The sequence below is a fragment of the Medicago sativa genome, chromosome 6, assembly GCF_051527215.1.
Source record: "Medicago sativa cultivar Bolivia chromosome 6, Bolivia_mono, whole genome shotgun sequence".
Classification (NCBI taxonomy): domain Eukaryota; kingdom Viridiplantae; phylum Streptophyta; class Magnoliopsida; order Fabales; family Fabaceae; genus Medicago; species Medicago sativa.
Genome location: NC_140754.1, coordinates 247,194 through 264,982, shown reverse-complemented (window position 1 = coordinate 264,982; position 17,789 = coordinate 247,194). Strand labels below are relative to the sequence as shown.

At 34.5% G+C, this 17,789-nt stretch overlaps 2 protein-coding genes and 2 pseudogenes across 3 annotated transcripts; 1 reads left to right on the top strand and 3 right to left on the bottom strand.

Moving 5' to 3' along the window:
* Window positions 1–1,205: 1,205 nt before the first annotated feature.
* On the bottom strand, window positions 1,206–1,765 carry LOC146911805 (non-specific lipid-transfer protein 2-like). The gene has a single exon (XM_085717886.1). It carries the CDS (start codon window positions 1,673–1,675, stop codon window positions 1,379–1,381), a length of 297 nt encoding a protein of 98 aa, XP_085574012.1. The 5' UTR covers window positions 1,676–1,765; the 3' UTR covers window positions 1,206–1,378.
* Window positions 1,766–4,194: 2,429 nt separating this feature from the next.
* Window positions 4,195–6,250, bottom strand: LOC146911804 (F-box protein SKIP23-like; annotated as a pseudogene). The gene is made up of 3 exons (XR_015014629.1): window positions 6,111–6,250; window positions 4,591–5,763; window positions 4,195–4,304 (listed from the first exon to the last, which is right to left on the bottom strand). The product of XR_015014629.1 is annotated as an F-box protein SKIP23-like (transcript).
* Window positions 6,251–8,217: 1,967 nt separating this feature from the next.
* On the top strand, window positions 8,218–8,734 carry LOC146911803 (protein RADIALIS-like 1 pseudogene; annotated as a pseudogene).
* A 1,349-nt stretch (window positions 8,735–10,083) lies between these two features.
* LOC146911802 (uncharacterized) lies at window positions 10,084–17,318 on the bottom strand. Its single transcript, XM_085717887.1, has 19 exons — window positions 17,051–17,318; window positions 15,667–16,019; window positions 15,469–15,576; window positions 15,053–15,223; window positions 14,420–14,986; window positions 14,126–14,200; window positions 13,925–14,053; window positions 13,780–13,854; window positions 13,484–13,693; window positions 13,121–13,273; window positions 12,808–13,022; window positions 12,372–12,489; window positions 12,147–12,279; window positions 11,878–12,079; window positions 11,681–11,786; window positions 11,463–11,603; window positions 11,243–11,366; window positions 10,995–11,114; window positions 10,084–10,575 (listed from the first exon to the last, which is right to left on the bottom strand). The coding sequence occupies exons 1-19, from the start codon at window positions 17,253–17,255 to the stop codon at window positions 10,220–10,222; spliced, it is 3,561 nt and encodes a 1,186-aa protein (XP_085574013.1). The 5' UTR covers window positions 17,256–17,318; the 3' UTR covers window positions 10,084–10,219.
* Between the last annotated feature and the right edge of the window lie 471 nt (window positions 17,319–17,789).

Genomic DNA, 17,789 nt, shown 5'->3' with positions numbered 1-17,789 from the left:
GCAATTTTCGAATTATACTTTTTTTTATAGAAGTTGAAAGTGTCTTTTATATTTAAATAAAAATATTTATGTAATTTACTTAGCTTAATTACGAGTAAATATATCCAGGCACAAATAACATTAAATCTGCATCCGTATCAATTAAGTAACAGGTTATCGAAATATCCGTTTATTTTATTCGTGTATATCCATTACGATATTCACTTCGTGTATGTGATGAATTTTATCCAAAGATAATGAAGGATACAAATTTTTTTTCATCCCCCATTCTAAACAATGTGAGACATTTTCAACTTGTATATTTTCAACCAAAAACACTATTACAAACCAAAATTTTGGAAGCACTTCTAAATTGATATAGGTTTTTAAACATGATGTTCCAACAGTGTTTATTTCTCTTTTGTATTGCTTATTGTCATGGTTTTGCAGGGGTGGCACTTTGGTGACATTAATGTCACGGTGACATTAAATCTGAACCACACATTGCCATTGCCATTGCATCTGGGCCACACAACACATCTAATGTCACCCAATGTGTGACCCAGATTTAATGTCACCGTGACATTAATGTCACACAAGTATTTCCCGTTTTGCAGTGGTTTTATAAGCTTTGGTTCGTCCACGGTACAACTTCTGAGCTTAAGTTGTTTATTACTATATCTTGTTTGCTTAAAAATAAATAAATGAATTTCCTTTTTACTTTTACCTCCTCAATTAGTTTTTTTTTTTTTTGGGGGGTAAAGAAAATAAGATTACATTTCACGTTACAATTGTTTTTGTACAAGTTAAATTAACTGTTGACCCAATCAACCGTTGACTTGACTCAGTATTAATCACGAACTTGCAAAGTTAAATTATGGAGTTTTTTTTTTTTTGAAGGAAAGTTAAATTATGGAGTTAATTAATCAAGAAATGAAATACTCAGTCATATTTATTGAACTCGATCTTTTTTAACATATATTGATCTCATTCATTTTTATAGCATATAATACTACAGGGAAAGTCTCCGTGAGCATAACTCAGTTGACAAATTGTTGTATGCAGAGATCAGGGTTCGAACCCTGGACACCCCACTTATTCACCTTGAAAAAGATGAATTCTAGTCAATAGACTACTTGACCCAAAAAAAATAAAAAACCTTGAAAAAGATGAATTCTAGTCAATAGACTACTTGACCCAAAAAAAATAAAAAATATGTGAAAACATTCACAGAAACATGAAAAACATTGTTATTTATTTGTAGGCTACAAAGTGCAAGTGGTTTAATTTTACCCACTAAAGAAATATATAACTAAATGGATGAGAGTTTAAATCTATGCTATGGTGGTTGCTACACCCATTGCAGAGAATCAAAATTCAAAAGAAAGATGATTGATGGCTAACAAGTTGGGAAGGGAACCCCACAAGAGCTAGTAACCCTTCTAGCACCAGGAGAGTAAATATACTGCTTGAGGCTTGGATTCTTGAGGTAACCACAAAGGCATGGTCTCTGCTCTCTTAACTTCTGGCAACAAGCACTTGTTGGTGGAGAAGAAGTTGTGATTGATCCTAAACAAGGACTGAACTCTACAGGGCTACAAGTCAATGCCTTTGCCATGTAAGTCTCCTCCCCCAAAAACACTATTGCCACAACCACTACTGCATAAACAATACCATAGCTAGAGTGTTTCTTCATGTTTTTCTTTTTGTGACTATGTGTATTGAATTGGATCAATTGTTTTGAACTAAAAATATACTACAAGTCTTTGATTTATATAATGAAACGTCGGTAACATATGGGTGGACCTTTTCTCCTATTGTTATACTAGTCAAAAGGTTGCCGTGAAAGAAGGGCTAATGCCTAATAGTACAATGATAGACTCACTATTGGGTCAAATTAAAAATTTATTAAAACTATTTCTTGTCATTTTATATTACCTTACCAAACCACATAAACAGTTAAACACTCAATATACTAACATATCTACCACACATTCCCTAATCACCTATATGCAAGAAGCATCCACTAGAAACAGTTCCATTCAATGCAATAAAAACAAATGGATCTGTCAATTGACTTCTTCCACTCCCATAACACAATTGCATCTCTATAGTATATTTATACTGCATAAACCATACCACACAATGAAATTACTTTTCCTGCTATATACAAACTCCTGACCAACCTGCCACTGAAATTATTCCTTTGTTCAAACACACCAATGCTTGCATAAAGATACTTCCAGCCCTTGCTTTCGAATGCCAGTCACATTTGAAGAAAGAGTTCAGCAATGAACGACATTAATTCATGTCGAAAACAGACCAAGACAAGCACTTGGATTCAAGCACAATTGTGATATGCTGTAATCAAGGTTATTCGATTTAATACATAACCAAATCCAAGATGTTTCTAGACAACTTGATTATTTTTCTCAAATTTAACACTAATTTTAAAGTTTCAACTTTTCGACTATTCCCTGGGAAATAAAATATGGAAGTAGTACCATCACCTCCATTCTTTCAGCTCCCCCTGCCACAGAATAATTATATTCTTCTCACATATATCTTCTTTTTCACCTTCTGTTTCATCATTGTCCACAAACAACAATTACCCTATTGTGCTAATTTCTGCACATCAGAACAAAAACCGAATCCCTTACACTCCTAACCAATTTTGTGTTAGATAGTTGACCCCTTGTAAGAGAGTCCCCCTTGCAGCCCTCCCTTTATAGATCCAACACTAAAGTTCAACCTTTAGTTCATCCTTCAACTCATTCAGAGTGATTCCAGCGAGGTGCTCTTATGTATTTTAGAACTACTTTATGTATTTTGGCTCCATTCTTGACTCAATTTTGGAACAAGCTCGTAAGGTTCTGCATCATAGTGAACTGAAAATGCCTAAGAAGGGTGTTCTTTAAGGATTCAAAGCACAGTTCTCCCACCTTTGATATCAAAGAAAACGCTACCCCTTCAAGAGCCAAAGAACCAGCCATAATAATGAGCTTAGCGGTCAATATGCAGTAGAAGCCCTAATAATGAGCTTAGCAGTCAATATGCAGTAGAAGCCTATTAAATCTCAACAAACTATATATAGATAGGCAAGTAGCTCAAATCAGTCATTGTCTTTCGGACACTATTAAGCAACTTAGCCTATATTCACCTTACACTTCAGTACTTGTGTTTTTATCGGGATTAAGTTGGTGTGGACATAATCTATGTATAAGTCAGCTCTGCTAACAGATCTGACAGTAATTGCAAAGCCATTTTAACAATACCAATGTACTCACAACCAGATTATTTTCAAATACAGAAACTTAGAGAAGACGTCTAACTCAAGGCAATATCTCTATTATTATTTTTGTATGGTAAACAATTTTAGGAAGTCATCCCAGTATACACAATACAGACCCATCCTGGATGTGTACCAAATCAACACATTTTGGTACAAACCCTTTCACTTGGGGCAAGATGGACAAAAAATAAAAGCAATATAACAATATAAAAAAACCTTGTACTATTAGTCCTACTCTACCCATATGACTACACAGTATTGAACAATAAGAAACAACAATTAAAAGAGTGTTAAAGATCATTAGCAACACTGTAGTCTTAGCAACAGGCATGTTAAAGCAGACAGCAGATTCTTATTCACAATAAACCAACTTCATTTCACTTGGAACAAAACAAATCAATGTATAATGCAATAATAGCCTGTAAATCCCTTCTAAGTTCTGACGAATGAATGAATGAAAAAGACCTAAGGTCCATAATACGAAAGTCCTTATCGATGCACAACGAAGAAAACCTCCAAATAGCTACAGATAACGGATGAACTATCAAAACCTAATCTAAATAAACAAGAAACAAACAGGACAGAACCAGACATAGATATGTTATTCAGAGCAGCATTTTTCACATAGATAAGTAAATATAAAATTACCAACCAAGATCAACCTTAGGTAAACTTAGTTGAGATATAAATGTAACCAACCGATCAATTAGTTTCAACTTTACAGTACCATAACAATGCAAGTGGTCAACATCGAAATAGCATTACCAAGGTCAACCTTAAGTTAAATCACTTGATATATAAGTGTAACTGGTCAACTAAGTTCCAAATTTACATCACCACAATGATGCCAGTGGTCAACATAGAACCTAAATAACATAACATAAAAAAACCTTGAATGATCACAACTTTCTTAAAGAGAAGAGTTGAAGAATCCACCAGAACGCTTATCCACCCAAAAGAAGACATCCAAAACCATCAAAATTGTTACCTTTAGTTTAGAAACTTCATAATAATAACTTGTCATGGTGATGTCCTGCATATATTCATTTTATCATATATAAGTTACCCCAAAAAAGAGTCAAAACAAAATGCGTCAAATAGATCCAGATTTCAGTAAAAGCTAGTTGCATATGGAAAAAAAGTAAATGAAGAGCTTTTGAAAAATTAGATAAACACATAGTTAATGTAACAGCATTTCCATTTTTCTTTTTTTTATAAGTACTAACTGAAAATTTATTCCAAACTAAACATAAATTAAGCAAGATAAAGCTATATCACAATAACATCAGAGACCTTTCAATGCAAGATAACATACTCACTTACGAATTCAGCTTTTGATGATCCACTCGGGAGGTGGCCAGAACAAGTCGGAAAATTCAGGAGAATCAGACAAAGATGAAAGTCGACCTTGATCCAAGTGCAACACACAGGTATTGTGTCCATAGTGCATAGCTGATGTGAAGATATTATCCATAAAGATAACACAATTTCCTTTGGAAACACAAATCTGAAGCAGATGCAGAAAATGAGCATATAAAGTTCAAAAACAAAACCCTGTCCCCTAAACTAGTCAACTTCAGCCACTTCTTCTCCTTCTCATTAAGCTTAAACACATCAATCCTTACAGGATCATGACCAGGGAACCCAGTTCGTATACACTCATAAACATCTGCTAACAACAAATCACCCTCGCTCTCCACTAAGAATTTCATGTCCCCACCATCAACCAATGGTTCAGCCACTAATTGGACACTCGAGTCATCGTCCAGTCCAACCATAATTGTCTTACCAAATTTGTCGGTGGCATAAGGCTGTCCTTTGAAAAGGCAGATGTCTCCCATGTAAAAGTCAATCGACATGTCATCCGGGATCACCTTCCAATTCTCATCATTTCTGCATTTCAACAATATCGGCTGTGGGACACAGTTCAACGTGCCGACAATAAGAGGTCTTCTTCCATGGCATGTGACAGCAACGACCTTAAAAGGACCAATGTAGTTGACATTATATTGGAATGTGGTGTCGTAGTTGTCCATGATATAGCTGCTTCCCAAATGGAGGACGGAGAATTTGTTGAAGTCGATCACTTGAGTGAAAGGAATAGGCCCACAATGAATGAGCGGCGGAAAGAGTTGGGTTTTGCCACTTGTGTTTTGGCTAATATTTATCAACCAAGGACGAAGTAGGGTTTGTTGTTCTTGTTCTTGGTGAGGTTTGATAAGGAAGAAACTTTGTTTGCGAAGGTAATGGAATCGCCATATGTAGTTGATGTCGTTATTGTTGTTGTTGATGGTATGAGGTTGGAATGGGTACTTGTGGCGTGGAAACTTGAAGGGTAAGATGTGATGATGATTTGGGACAGAGGAAGAGCGCCAAGTTGAACAGATTGATTGAAAGCGAATGAGATCGAGTTCAACATCAAAGCGTTTAGATATCAGATTAAGAAGCTCTTGTGGGAGTTGAGACCAGTCCACCGCCATGGTCACTCACTCCTAGACAAAATCAAAATCAAAATGATAAAGTCAAGTGCATGAACAAAATCAGTAGAAGTTCTAAGTTACTTGCAAATTCATGAACAAAGACACATAAATCAAACAAAACCAGCAAATTCAAAACAAAACAAAATTAAAACAAAACCAAACCAAACAGAATGTTTGAGTTACTTGCAAATGTATGAACAATACACTTAAATGAAACAAAATCAGCAAAATCAAAAGAAAACAAAAATGAGCAAAGGTATTGTGAGTTAGTTGCAAATGCAGGATAGGAACAGAACAGAGAAATTGAAATGATAAAGAAAGAAAGAAAGAAAGAAAGAAAGATAGTGTTAACTTACGACGACCTCCTTGCTGCTCTGCGTGTACTGTGACGAAATGGAAGACAGACAGACTAGGGCAAAACAAGAGAAAGGCTAGCCATCATTCTATTTCTAACACCCACTCTCAAATTTTACCAATCGGTATGTACCCCTGTTCTGTTGGATACTCATGATTATTTTAATTTAAAGTATATATTTTATCGGATAATTGTAAGATTTTGATAGATACACGGGTGGCACTTTGGTGACATTAATGTCACGGTGACATTAAATCTGAACCACACATTGTCATTGTCATTGCATTTGGGCCATACAACACATCTAATGTCACCCAATGTGTGGCCCAGATTTAATGTCACCGTGACATTAATGTCACACAAGTATTTCCCCTTGTTTGACTGATATCTTAAAAAATGAAGGATAAAAAAGTGAGATTGTGTTGTGAAAAATCAATAAAGATGTTTATGATTCAAATTAAGATATTAATTATTATAAATGTTTTTCGATTTATCAATTAAAAATTATGTTGTTGGTGGATGAAGAGAGAGAGAGAGAGAGAGAGAGAGAGGAGAGAGAGAGAGAGAGAGAGAGAGAGAGAGAGAGATTCAATCAACCAGTTCTTTTATTGATGCATTTGTTGATATCATAATATATTAATGGAAATAAAATATTATTTATAAGAAAACTTCACATATTTTTTATTTTATCGTATGTGTTATTTTATTTTGTAAATTGTGACTTTTATGATTATAGTAATGAAGAGTAATCAATGGTTTTTTCAAGTATTTTACATGCATATAAGTTTTAGTATAAAAATTGTGTTTACGTATCTTAGCCATATTGTATCCTAAATTTAAAAATTCCGCATATATGCATATCCGTATCGTAATGCACCCGCACTACATATCCAAACTTCATAGAATACAATACAAGTTGGGACAACAAGTTGGGACAACTATTTTTTTCATGATATCCAAGGACTAGAAAATATCGTATGGGACGATATCATAGTTGTTCATGTTCTATCTTGTTTTTGAACACAATTAAAGCTTCACATTGCTTGGAAATCGATGTTAGCGATAGTTTATATACAATATTTAGACTTCTCATTTTAACGGGGTGTCTTTTATAAATGATAAATTGTGAAAAGCTTACACAAAATAGACAATACCTCAAAACGCGAACTCTACTAATAGGTTTCACTTTCTGTTATGGTTTATCGCCACATTTTAGATGGAACATATCTTAACTTGGTTGAGAGTTGAGACATGATACTAAATATCATCTTTAATCTAAAAATTAAGAAGATCAAGAAAGAATATCCACGAGATAATTAACATTGAAAGATTGTTATGGTTTTAAAACGAAAACAAAAAAAGTGTCCAACCAAGGCAAGATGCAGTCAAGGATTTCCAATAAAGTTGGAAGAATCCGTATACATGAATTGTACAGACAAGGACCATACATAAATATATATATACTTTGTAAAACGAATTTATCCATAGTATGAAAGATTGAACATAAATTTGAAGACAATAATGCAATGTATTAGCAGAATACATCTACTTGCAATATATCAGCAGAATCATTTTCTCCAAGTTGATATATACAACCCACCATCCTCTCAAATATGTGATTTTTTTAGGCTCTTGATATATATATTCAAGAATTTTATTTTCCCTTTAGACAAAATATATTAAAGAATCTTACGATCTCATTTTACTAACTAACTAAAATCCCAACTAAATCATATACGATCACATGAAGGAAATTCATATGAAAACAAAATAAAATTGCATATCACTTATATTGTATTAGAAAGTCCATAATTTTATTTTGTTTTCATGTGAATTTTCTTCGTTAAATGTAATCATATTTGAGGTTGTATCACATAAATATAAACATCTCTCTAAATGTTTATCACATGATGTATATTTCCGTTAGACTCAACCTTATTGGCGACAAGACCACAAATTTAATGGACTTGATCTTTATTGGCAATATTGTTAATGAATAGTTTTTGTCGCTTAATTGCTTAAATCCACAAAATTCGATCCCACATAAAGTTGATTTTCAATTTGATACTAACTAATTATTCGATTGTTGAATTGAAGGTACTCATTCTCGAATCTTGCAATTCTATGTTTTTGGTCCCTATACCTTTCATATCTCACCTCTCATGATTATAAAAGGGAACAAGCCACCAACTATGCATGCAAAATAAGCAAATAATTACTCTTCTTTTTGCTAATTAAAATAATCAGTGATGTCTTCTTCCTCATCCAGTTCCAGTACTACATGGAATGTTGAAGACAATAAAGCTTTTGAAAGAGCTCTAGCAGTTTATGACAAAGACACACCTGAACGTTGGTACAATATTGCTAAGGTTGTTGGTGGAAAAACTCCTGAACAAGTCAAGAGCCATTATCAACTCCTTCTCCAAGACATTCACCTTATTGAATCAGGCCAAGTTCCCTTTCCTTCCTACACCAACCCTAAACATCCCACTTAATTCATTCACATATCCATATATATTAAAAATAGGGTTAATTAAGTTTTTAGTCCCTATAAATATTCACAATTTTGTTTTTAGTCCCTACAAAATAAAAGGCTAAAACCCACATTTTGCCCCCTAAGTTTGCAAAAGTTGCGATTTTGGCCCCCTATTAAAAAAAATAGCATTAGTGACCCCCTATGTTTAGGGAAATATGCTCTTTTGACCCTCTAACATAAGGGAAATATGCTTTTTAGACCCCTTATCTTTAGAAAAAGTTGCAATTATGCCCCTTTTTTGGGACACGTGGCCTCTTCTCAGTAATTTTTGGACGAAAGGGGCCAAAAATGCTATTTTTTTTAATAGGGGGCCAAAATCGCAACTTTTGCAAACTTAGGGGGCAAAAAGTGGGTTTTAGCCAAAATAAAATCACACTTTTTAGTCCCTATAAAATTTTCCACAGCATTTTTAGTCCCTATAAAAATTTTCCAGCAGCATTTTTAGTCCCTATAAAATTTTTCCATCAGCATTTTTAGTCCCTAAAATGCTTAAGGAAAATGTCACAGGGACTAAAAAGTGTGATTTTATTTTGTAGGGACTAAAAACAAAACTGTGAATATTTATAGGGACTAAAAACTTAATTAACCCTTAAAAATATAATTTGTTTCATGTTCATGCTAGCTTTTTCTTACACTACACTATAAAAAAACAATTACATGTCTTAGTTATGATATTGATCACCACCTAAAAAGAGGGTGATAGCTTCAAGTTACCGCGTGCTCATAAAACATGTATTGTATTTCAATAGAATAGTATATCTAAATAAAGGATTTCAATATCCTACAACTGTTGCTTGGTGCAACAATAGAAGGAATCGTTAGAATTAGAGAGTAAAATATTATATTTTCTTTTTATATCTAACGATTCTTTCGACTATTACTCCGTGCAACAACCGTAGGAAATCTATGTCCCTAAATAAATATTTTAGGCTACAACATGTTAATATCATGATTATATGTAGTTATGCATGTACAATGCATTTGTTATGTGCTTATTATTATTCTTAATAAAAAGGGTGTTGATATGAGCTTGGGCCAACCCCATGAGTCAACAAATCACATTGGCCTAATAAAAACTATAGTTGGGTCAAATACTGATCAAGAATCCAATGAGAGATAAAAACTTATTAGCAGAAGGCTAGGCTCAATGGAAGACTATTTGAAGTCTGAAGGAATTATGTTATGCATTTTATTGTAGTTACTGCTTGTAACGGAGCCTTGTACTCTTGGTAGTGGATCCTAGAATTTAGGATTAAATTACCTCTACAAGTATCAATAATCAATGAAAGAAAACTCAAGGTTCCACAATTTTATTGTTATTTTGTTTATTTCTCTTTTTGTGAAGTACCTCTTACTAAGGAGTATTTTCTGATACTAAATATCAGGAGATGTGTATATATGGTCTCTACATAATTAGACTAAGACATATAACTCCACCTCCTTTTCATCCCTCGTTTTCAAATTTTATTAATTTTTCCCTCAAAATCAAGGTATCGGTACGCAACTCTGAACATGTATTTGAGCGGTTAAGTTTTTCCAATGTTTTGTGTGTAATTACAAGGCTAAAATGCTTCATATTAGTTCTGAGTTTCCTCTGGTGTTTTCCCCTTGCCACGAAGTATGTCACCGAAATGTCCCAGCATGATGCGCCTAAATCTAGTGTCCTCTGCCGGTGGTGATTGTGACGCAATACCCTTGGGGGACACAATTCTTTCTGATGGTGATTCTGTACTGTCTTTCTTCCCACGCAAGCCAGCGTCACCAAAGAAGTTGCTCATTGACCCTGCAATCCCAACCTTATAACCTGTCCCTGATCTTTCCTTCATGATAATGTCAAGGGCTTCTTTATGCGCTGGATCCAGGGCATCCAAGTCCTTTAAAAGATTTTGTATAGCAGGCAGGAGGTAGTCTCTAACACTGTTTGCAGAAAGATCTGTATGATAAATAATCAATAAATGCAAGTTGCTATGGATCAATAATATATCATAATATTAAGGTTGATTTGTGAATATTTTGTCAAAGGGCAATTGCTATGGATCGTACATGTAACACTAACATCTACTAAATATTAATATATTAAACGCAATTATTTATTATAATCTCAATCTCTCCTTGGTATACATAAGAATAATAGATAATGATGTATCAGAACATTTACAAGTAACAATAACAATGTAAAACTTTTTTGCAGTGATGGTACATACAATACAATGACCAAAGTTAGGTTTTCATATAAACTCGGGAAAAGCCATGTGATATTACTAATACTATTGCTACGCCTTGGCGTGAATATCAGAAAATACCTTGAAAATTATATAAATTAGAAAGAATAATAAATGTCTTGGAGCAAACCTGTAGCATCCAGAGCACGGATTGCCTCGCAAAATGCATTGGCTCTTTCTTGCCGAGGCTTCAAATCAGCTGAAGTAGCAATTGGCACAGCTGTAAGTTGAGCAATCTTGGACAATAGATGTGCATCAAGGTTAAGAAACAAACAGCGGAAATTAAGAAACATTGAAAGGCAATCGAAAATGAGACAGAATCTTGAGAGTCAAAATACATTTTGTAACATTATTTCCCACAAATAAAGTTAAGGATATAATCTCTAAGTTGTTCTGTTGTATGAGGTACTGCAACCACCAATGCATGAATGACAGCAATTGTAGCTTCATGGGATCCATCTTCAAGAAAAGCACCCATTTGAACACGTATCTTGTCAATTATCTGCAAGAGATCATATTTATGATCATTATTTTAAACGTGTAGTCAGAATTAACTTCATATCATCTAAACCTGATGATATAAGCTAGCAACAGATACCATTTCATTTCTGAAGTGTTGAGCAACGGCACCAAATGCATCAATACTAGCGCACTTCACATCAAGGTTTTGTTCAGATCCAAGAGTAACTAAGGCAGGCAAAGCATTAGTTGAGGCAACCTTTGCATCAATATATGGCACCTAATAATGAAGTCCTCTAAGTTAGCATTGACATTAATATGAGACTTCAATACAAACTATGAAAGTAGTCGACTTACAAGAGCTTTCAGAAGTTTGGCAGCAGTTATTTTCATGTTCACGTTAGAGCTAACAACCATTTCCCACAGTATATCAAATATCATACCATGGTTTTCTTCATATATGCTGCATTATAAATAAAGCTCAAGACCTAAATTGGCAAAAAGACTGCTAGCAATTTTGAAAATGTAAACATATTATTGGTGGGTACACAAACCAAATGAAGCGGATAGCATTAACAATTTCAGTTGTGTGCTTGGTTGATGGATTTTCCTTGGAATTGTCTTCTAGTAGCAGCTTTCTCGAGTAAGCTATTAATTCTTTGCGTTTTCGAGGCCCTCCCAAAACACCAGCTAATAGAAGTGGTAGGACACATGATGTAGAGAGCCTTTCAGGAATAGAAGATCTTGGTCTCAAACCTACAAGAAAACTGTCAAATATAAAGCAAATATATAAAATTTCACAGAAAAATTGAGGAAACATAACCTTTAATTTTCGAATGAATGGCCTTAGGAAAAAATGACAAATCAGCATCATCCCCTACTGCTGTTAAAAATACAGGGAGCATTATGCATTTAACATAGGTATCCCCAAACCTTTCGGAAACTGATAACAGAAACTGCAATTCGCAACTTTGATCAGAAATCATTCAGTTGCTTATGCTACTCAGCATACAACACAATAAAAAACCAGAAAATATAGATGATTAACCTTTGAAATTCGGCTTCGCAAATTGTCTTCTTTCCATGGTAACAAACAAGCCAGCTGTATCAATTTAGGAAAGCACTCAACATGCATCCATTCAAATGCATTCCATTCAACATTTTCCCTGCCAAATGTAGAGCCAATCAAGATCAATATGTTTGACACTGTGATCGCGCATAGTTTATGGTTCGGCATATTCATCTCTACAATGCTTATTCATTAGAATATGAGAAAATCATACAAATCTTGTGAGTTTTGGGCACAAGTCCTGACATTCCACCTATTCTCTCATTCACTTCACCCTCTTTACCCAATATTCCAACCAGTAACTCGTGGGTAGAAGGGAAGAATTTGCAACATTCAAGAGTCAGGGGTAAGTTCAATCACTTCCTTCGTAAGTCCTATAGTTTGAGCCAAATTGAACAGTTTGAACCAAGCTTACCTTGCATACAATTCAAGCAATGCGGTAGATAACACAAAATTTGTAGTTCCAAAGTTGGACAAGAAGGGACATGTTTCAATTGCTTTTTGGTGCACCAAAGAAAGCAACTCAGCCAGCATTCTCAATAGAACATCTATATTCCAGCGCTCTCTTTCCCCCAACACATGTAGATGTGACTCTAAACGCCCTTCAACTACAGAAAGAGTTGGACAACGCTGCAATTTCCGGAAAAAAAAGTCTACTCAGAAATAAGTGCCAACAATGAAGTTATGGATCGCAAAGGAAAATTGAAGATATAAAGGAAAAACAATACTTGAGCGGAGCTGACAATATGAGAGAGTGAAACCACCAAAACATGATCTAATTTGTTTCCCCACTTTATAACTGCCGGAACCAATTCCTTGAGAGTAGTTTCCACCACTACTCCTGAGGGATCACATATCAATTGGAACATTAGCTCCTCCACCTAACAAAAATAAAACAAAGAATTGGAGCAACTCTTTATATTTATTCCTTTTCCAAAAGAAAAAGAGTGTCGTATTTTTTATGCTAAGGGTATAAAGCTCCATTCCCTAGACCGTCCCCTCAACCTTTTTCAGAGCTTACATTGTAGCCAATTCTCTCAAGTCAGAAATCTTCTCCATGATTGCCTCGAAGCAGATATAGTGAGGCTGACCTTGAAATATTTATCCATGTTTGGAAAAAGTGGAAGCAGCTTAGCCAAATTATGAACTGCATCCTCTCGAACAATAGTGGCAGAATCTTCTACTAGTTGTTGCACAATTGATAAAATAAGAGAATCGCGAATCTCAGGGCGTACAAATTCTGCAAGCTCTCCACATGATTGAGCAACGAGCAGTCTACGTTCCTCGTACATGTGATTTATCTAAAATCCATAACACCAAAAAACTGAAAACAAGGTTCCTAAGTCAGAATGGCAAGAAGCATGCAAAAAATAAGGCCAGAATATACTTGTTCCCAACACTGAGGAAGCAATTCTGTTTCTGTTCTCATCTCTCCAACATTCTTCGCAAGGCTGACACACGCCTGAAATGATCATAGTTGTATTGAAAACCATATTATTTAATCAACTTACATGAAGCAATGTATAACTTACATCCATAATTATCCGTCTTTGTTGTTCATCAGGACGCTTTATTAAGTTAAATAATGTGTGCGTCAAAGAATCTCGAGTCCTGCTATCTGGGTGGTACTCAATTGCACACATCATTAGAGGAAGGAGCTCCTGCAACCATGAAACAGTTATGTAACATATTGTACGCGATTTATGTGTAAATAAAATTAGAGAGTAACAAACCTCACGATGGTTGATTAGAACATAAGGAACAATTTTAGGCAGAGCATCTGCCAGTATCTGAATGGTTCCTAATCCCTGTCAATGTATTAACAGATATAAGAACAGCAAAATAAATGTCAATAATTCAGATTTTCATAACTTGAAAAATTGCATTTTCAGTAATATTTTCTATTTTGATTCGCTAATGCAACTAACAAGTTATAACGCTTCCGCATTTGACAAAGTTAAAGCTAGGCAAAAAGAAACCAAAAAGTAATGGTGTATGTGGATTTGATCAAAGTAGAATGGACTTGCCATCTTCTCAAATATTGCTTCCTCATTTACACTTTCTGGTTTAGCATGTAACCTGCTATCGCCTCCTTGCTTGCCACCATTTTGTTCAGAGACATTTTCAATATTTTCAAAAGCAGTATTTGTAGGTGTAGGATTGAATAAATCTAGTTGTGAATCTGTGTGTTTATCAGCAAACTCATTAAGAGTTTGAAGAGCGGGAGAATGAGCTTCTTCATCGTTTACAACATCCAATGCCTCATCAACAGAATGAGAGGTTGCACCTTGGTCTTCTTGCATCTCAATAAATTTGTCTTCTGTCTGTATAAGTTCATTGTCAGAAATGCTAAAATTTCGATGTTCTGGAGCTCCTCTATTCTTTTCCTTCAACCGTTCAACTTCCATCTGTAATTTCTTAATTTCTTCCTTGTACTTATCTAAAGACTCGGGCAGAACATTATCAACATCACCAACAACCAGACTATTTCCGGAACCGAACCCTTCATTATGCCTTTTCAGATTCCTGATCTGAACTCTACAGTCATGGAGCTCCTTTCTTTGATTCTCCAAAGACTTCTTTAACACTTGAACCTAAAAGTTATTATTAGTATAAGATTCATGATAGAAAATGATTACTGTTTGAGATAGCTACTATACCGTGTTCTCTTTCTGCTTAAGATCTTCTTGAAGTGCACCCAAGGATTTAGTTAATGCTCTTATTTGACCGTCTGTAAAATCTTTGTCCTTCGACAAGCTCTCCTTTTCTTCATTCAGGCTCTGAGTTTCCTTCAGCAATGCTTCGATTTCTCGAACTTGGGCAATGTTTTCCTGCATATCCATTCACATGTGATTCAACATAAACGGTGATTTGGAAGCAGCATTGCAGGTCTAATATGGCCAATGCAAGAACATATAGTTGATTCTTACAACTATCCAGTGAACTTACATGTATGCATAGTAAAAACCTCAAAATTAAGAAACCAAGATTCCAAGACATCAAATATATACAACCAGTTGGAACATTTATTTAATTAAATGAACTAATTTGGCTACTCCAGAAATTAAGTAATGACCTCAGAAGCCTGTGAAGTTGATGAAAGATAGTGATAATAATAATGACGCAAGGCATCGGGTACTAATGCATTTGTATTATGCCGAATGTCCAAGTTCTGGTCTGTAACCTACAATAACAGTTAATGAAAATTAAACATTAAGATCATAAAATGTGAAAAAGAAAAACACTTGAGTTGATTCATGAATGATATTGATACTTCTTCATAAAATGTCATTGCGGTGAGTCGATAACCAGCTATAAGCAAATATTCCTTGACAGCGCAATTGAGGTCTCGACGCTCATTTTCCTTCACTGGACCCAAAGCAGCGACTGGACTATGATTATTCCCTTTTTGTTGTTGAGTTTGTAACTCACCACCAACATTGTTCACCGAAACATCTCCACTTGACTTCATAGTTGCATCATCAATAGTACTATATTCTGTTTTGGTTTGCAATTCGGCTTTCAGTTTTGTAATGTCTTCCTGTGCCAAACGCAGTTCGTAATCTGTCATCACTAACTTATCTTCAGCTTCTTCTTTGTTTTGTTGCAGTGTTTGAGGATCCGCCACTGCAACAAGCAAATGCAATTTCAAGTTTGAATGAATGAAAATAGAGTTAAGTTTGATCCTCGAAATAGATAGTAGAGACTTCATAATTTGGTCATGGTTCTAAATAGCAATTGCAGTCAATGCAAAATTTTGATATTGTAACAAAAACCAAACTTTGTAATGTTTGGCTGTACAATGATTTTGTAAAATTGATCATGACCGGTTTATTGTATGATATGTTTGGAACCACGTCCAAGTGGAAGCTACAATATGTAGCTTCATATGGACGTGCATGGGTATCTACTCCACCGCAATTCCAAACACTCAAGGAAAGTGATTTTTGTTGTAATACATTCATGTAAAAGTGAATTGAGCGTTAAACCCAAAGCTAAAATCAATTGTAGAAGCCAAAAACTACAAATTTTAGCTTCAAGTTGGAATTAATTTTGCAACTTTGACTCCTCCAAAAATGAAACCAAGCATATACTCATGGTTCTAAATAGCACCTGCGAAGTTTTATATTGCATTGTAGATATAATCTCTCTAGCACCGACACTTCTTATTGAAGATGTGTCGGTGTCCAACATGACACTGACATGTATGATTACATTGAATTGTGTCATTTTTCAAATAATTATCAATGTCGAGGTATGTGTTATGTCTGGTGTATGTGTCCGTGTTTCATAGTTGTAGAGACTCTAAAAGTTAAACAGTAGGCTTATTGCATATTTGGTATCAAAGTGTACTTTTTGCAAAATTACAATGTCATACACATGCATGTACACCAACGCCATGATTTAACTAACATGCAACTAACTTGTACATCTCTAATACACAAACATGTCGACAAAGTAATTATTTAAGAAAATGACATAATTGAATGTGGGTATCGTGCTAGGCACTGACACATATTGATCACCGGACACGTCTTCCATCAGAAGTGTAGGTGCTATATAGATTATACATTACATTTAATTTGAAGGATAAAAACAAAATAAAGAAAGATTGAATCGAGTAAATTAAAGAAGGAAGAGAGAGGAAGGATAGATACATGAGAGGGAATTGAAACGAGAGATTTGATTAGGAGGAAATCTGGAAGGATCAGAAAAGTATTGTTGAAGACGAATGGCTTGATTGGTACGTCCATCATCAAGAAGTTCATGAAGAAGTTCAAAAGCAGTTAGAATGTAATTCTCTTCTAATAAAAAATTAACAACGCAATTGCATAATGATGATTTCTGATGAGAAAATTCCATTTCTGAGTTCAATGTAATCTCATCTCATCTCATCACATTGCATTTCCATTTTTAACACTTCTCATTCTACGCGCGCTTTTCGTGTTTTCCTTTTATAGACTAATCAACCATAATAACGATTTTCATTATTTTTGCTTTTGAAAAATCCAAAAAAAAAAAAACGAAAAATCCATTATTTTTGTTATGAATCAATACACTATATTTTCATTATTTTTTAAGAAAATAGACGATGAACTGTCACGGTAAAATAGTAATTTTACATCAACCACATTTTGTTTTGCATCAAATCACACACATATCTTAAAATTTAGGGTTAATTAAGTTTTTAATCCATGTAAATATTCACAGTTTTGTTTTTAATCCCTATAAAATAAAATCACACTTTTTAGTCTCTGGGACATTTTCCTTAAGCATTTTAGGGACCAAAACTATTGATGGAAATTTTTTACAGGGACTAAAAATGCTGATGGAAAATTTTATAGGAATTAAAAAGTGTGATTTTATTTTGTAAAGATTAAAAACAAAATTGTTAGT

What these genes read in the sequence shown, in the direction of transcription:
- LOC146911805 (XM_085717886.1), bottom strand. Translation starts at nt 1,675, where the DNA reads ATGAAGAAACACTCTAGCTATGGTATTGTTTATGCAGTAGTGGTTGTG.
- LOC146911802 (XM_085717887.1), bottom strand. Translation starts at nt 17,255, where the DNA reads ATGGAATTTTCTCATCAGAAATCATCATTATGCAATTGCGTTGTTAAT. An exon ending in ATATTGTCAGCTCCGCTCAA is followed by an intron (nt 13,023 to 13,120) that starts GTATTGTTTTTC and finishes CGGAAATTGCAG; the next exon opens with CGTTGTCCAACTCTTTCTGT. An exon ending in TTGCTTGAATTGTATGCAAG is followed by an intron (nt 12,490 to 12,807) that starts GTAAGCTTGGTT and finishes TACATTTGGCAG; the next exon opens with GGAAAATGTTGAATGGAATG.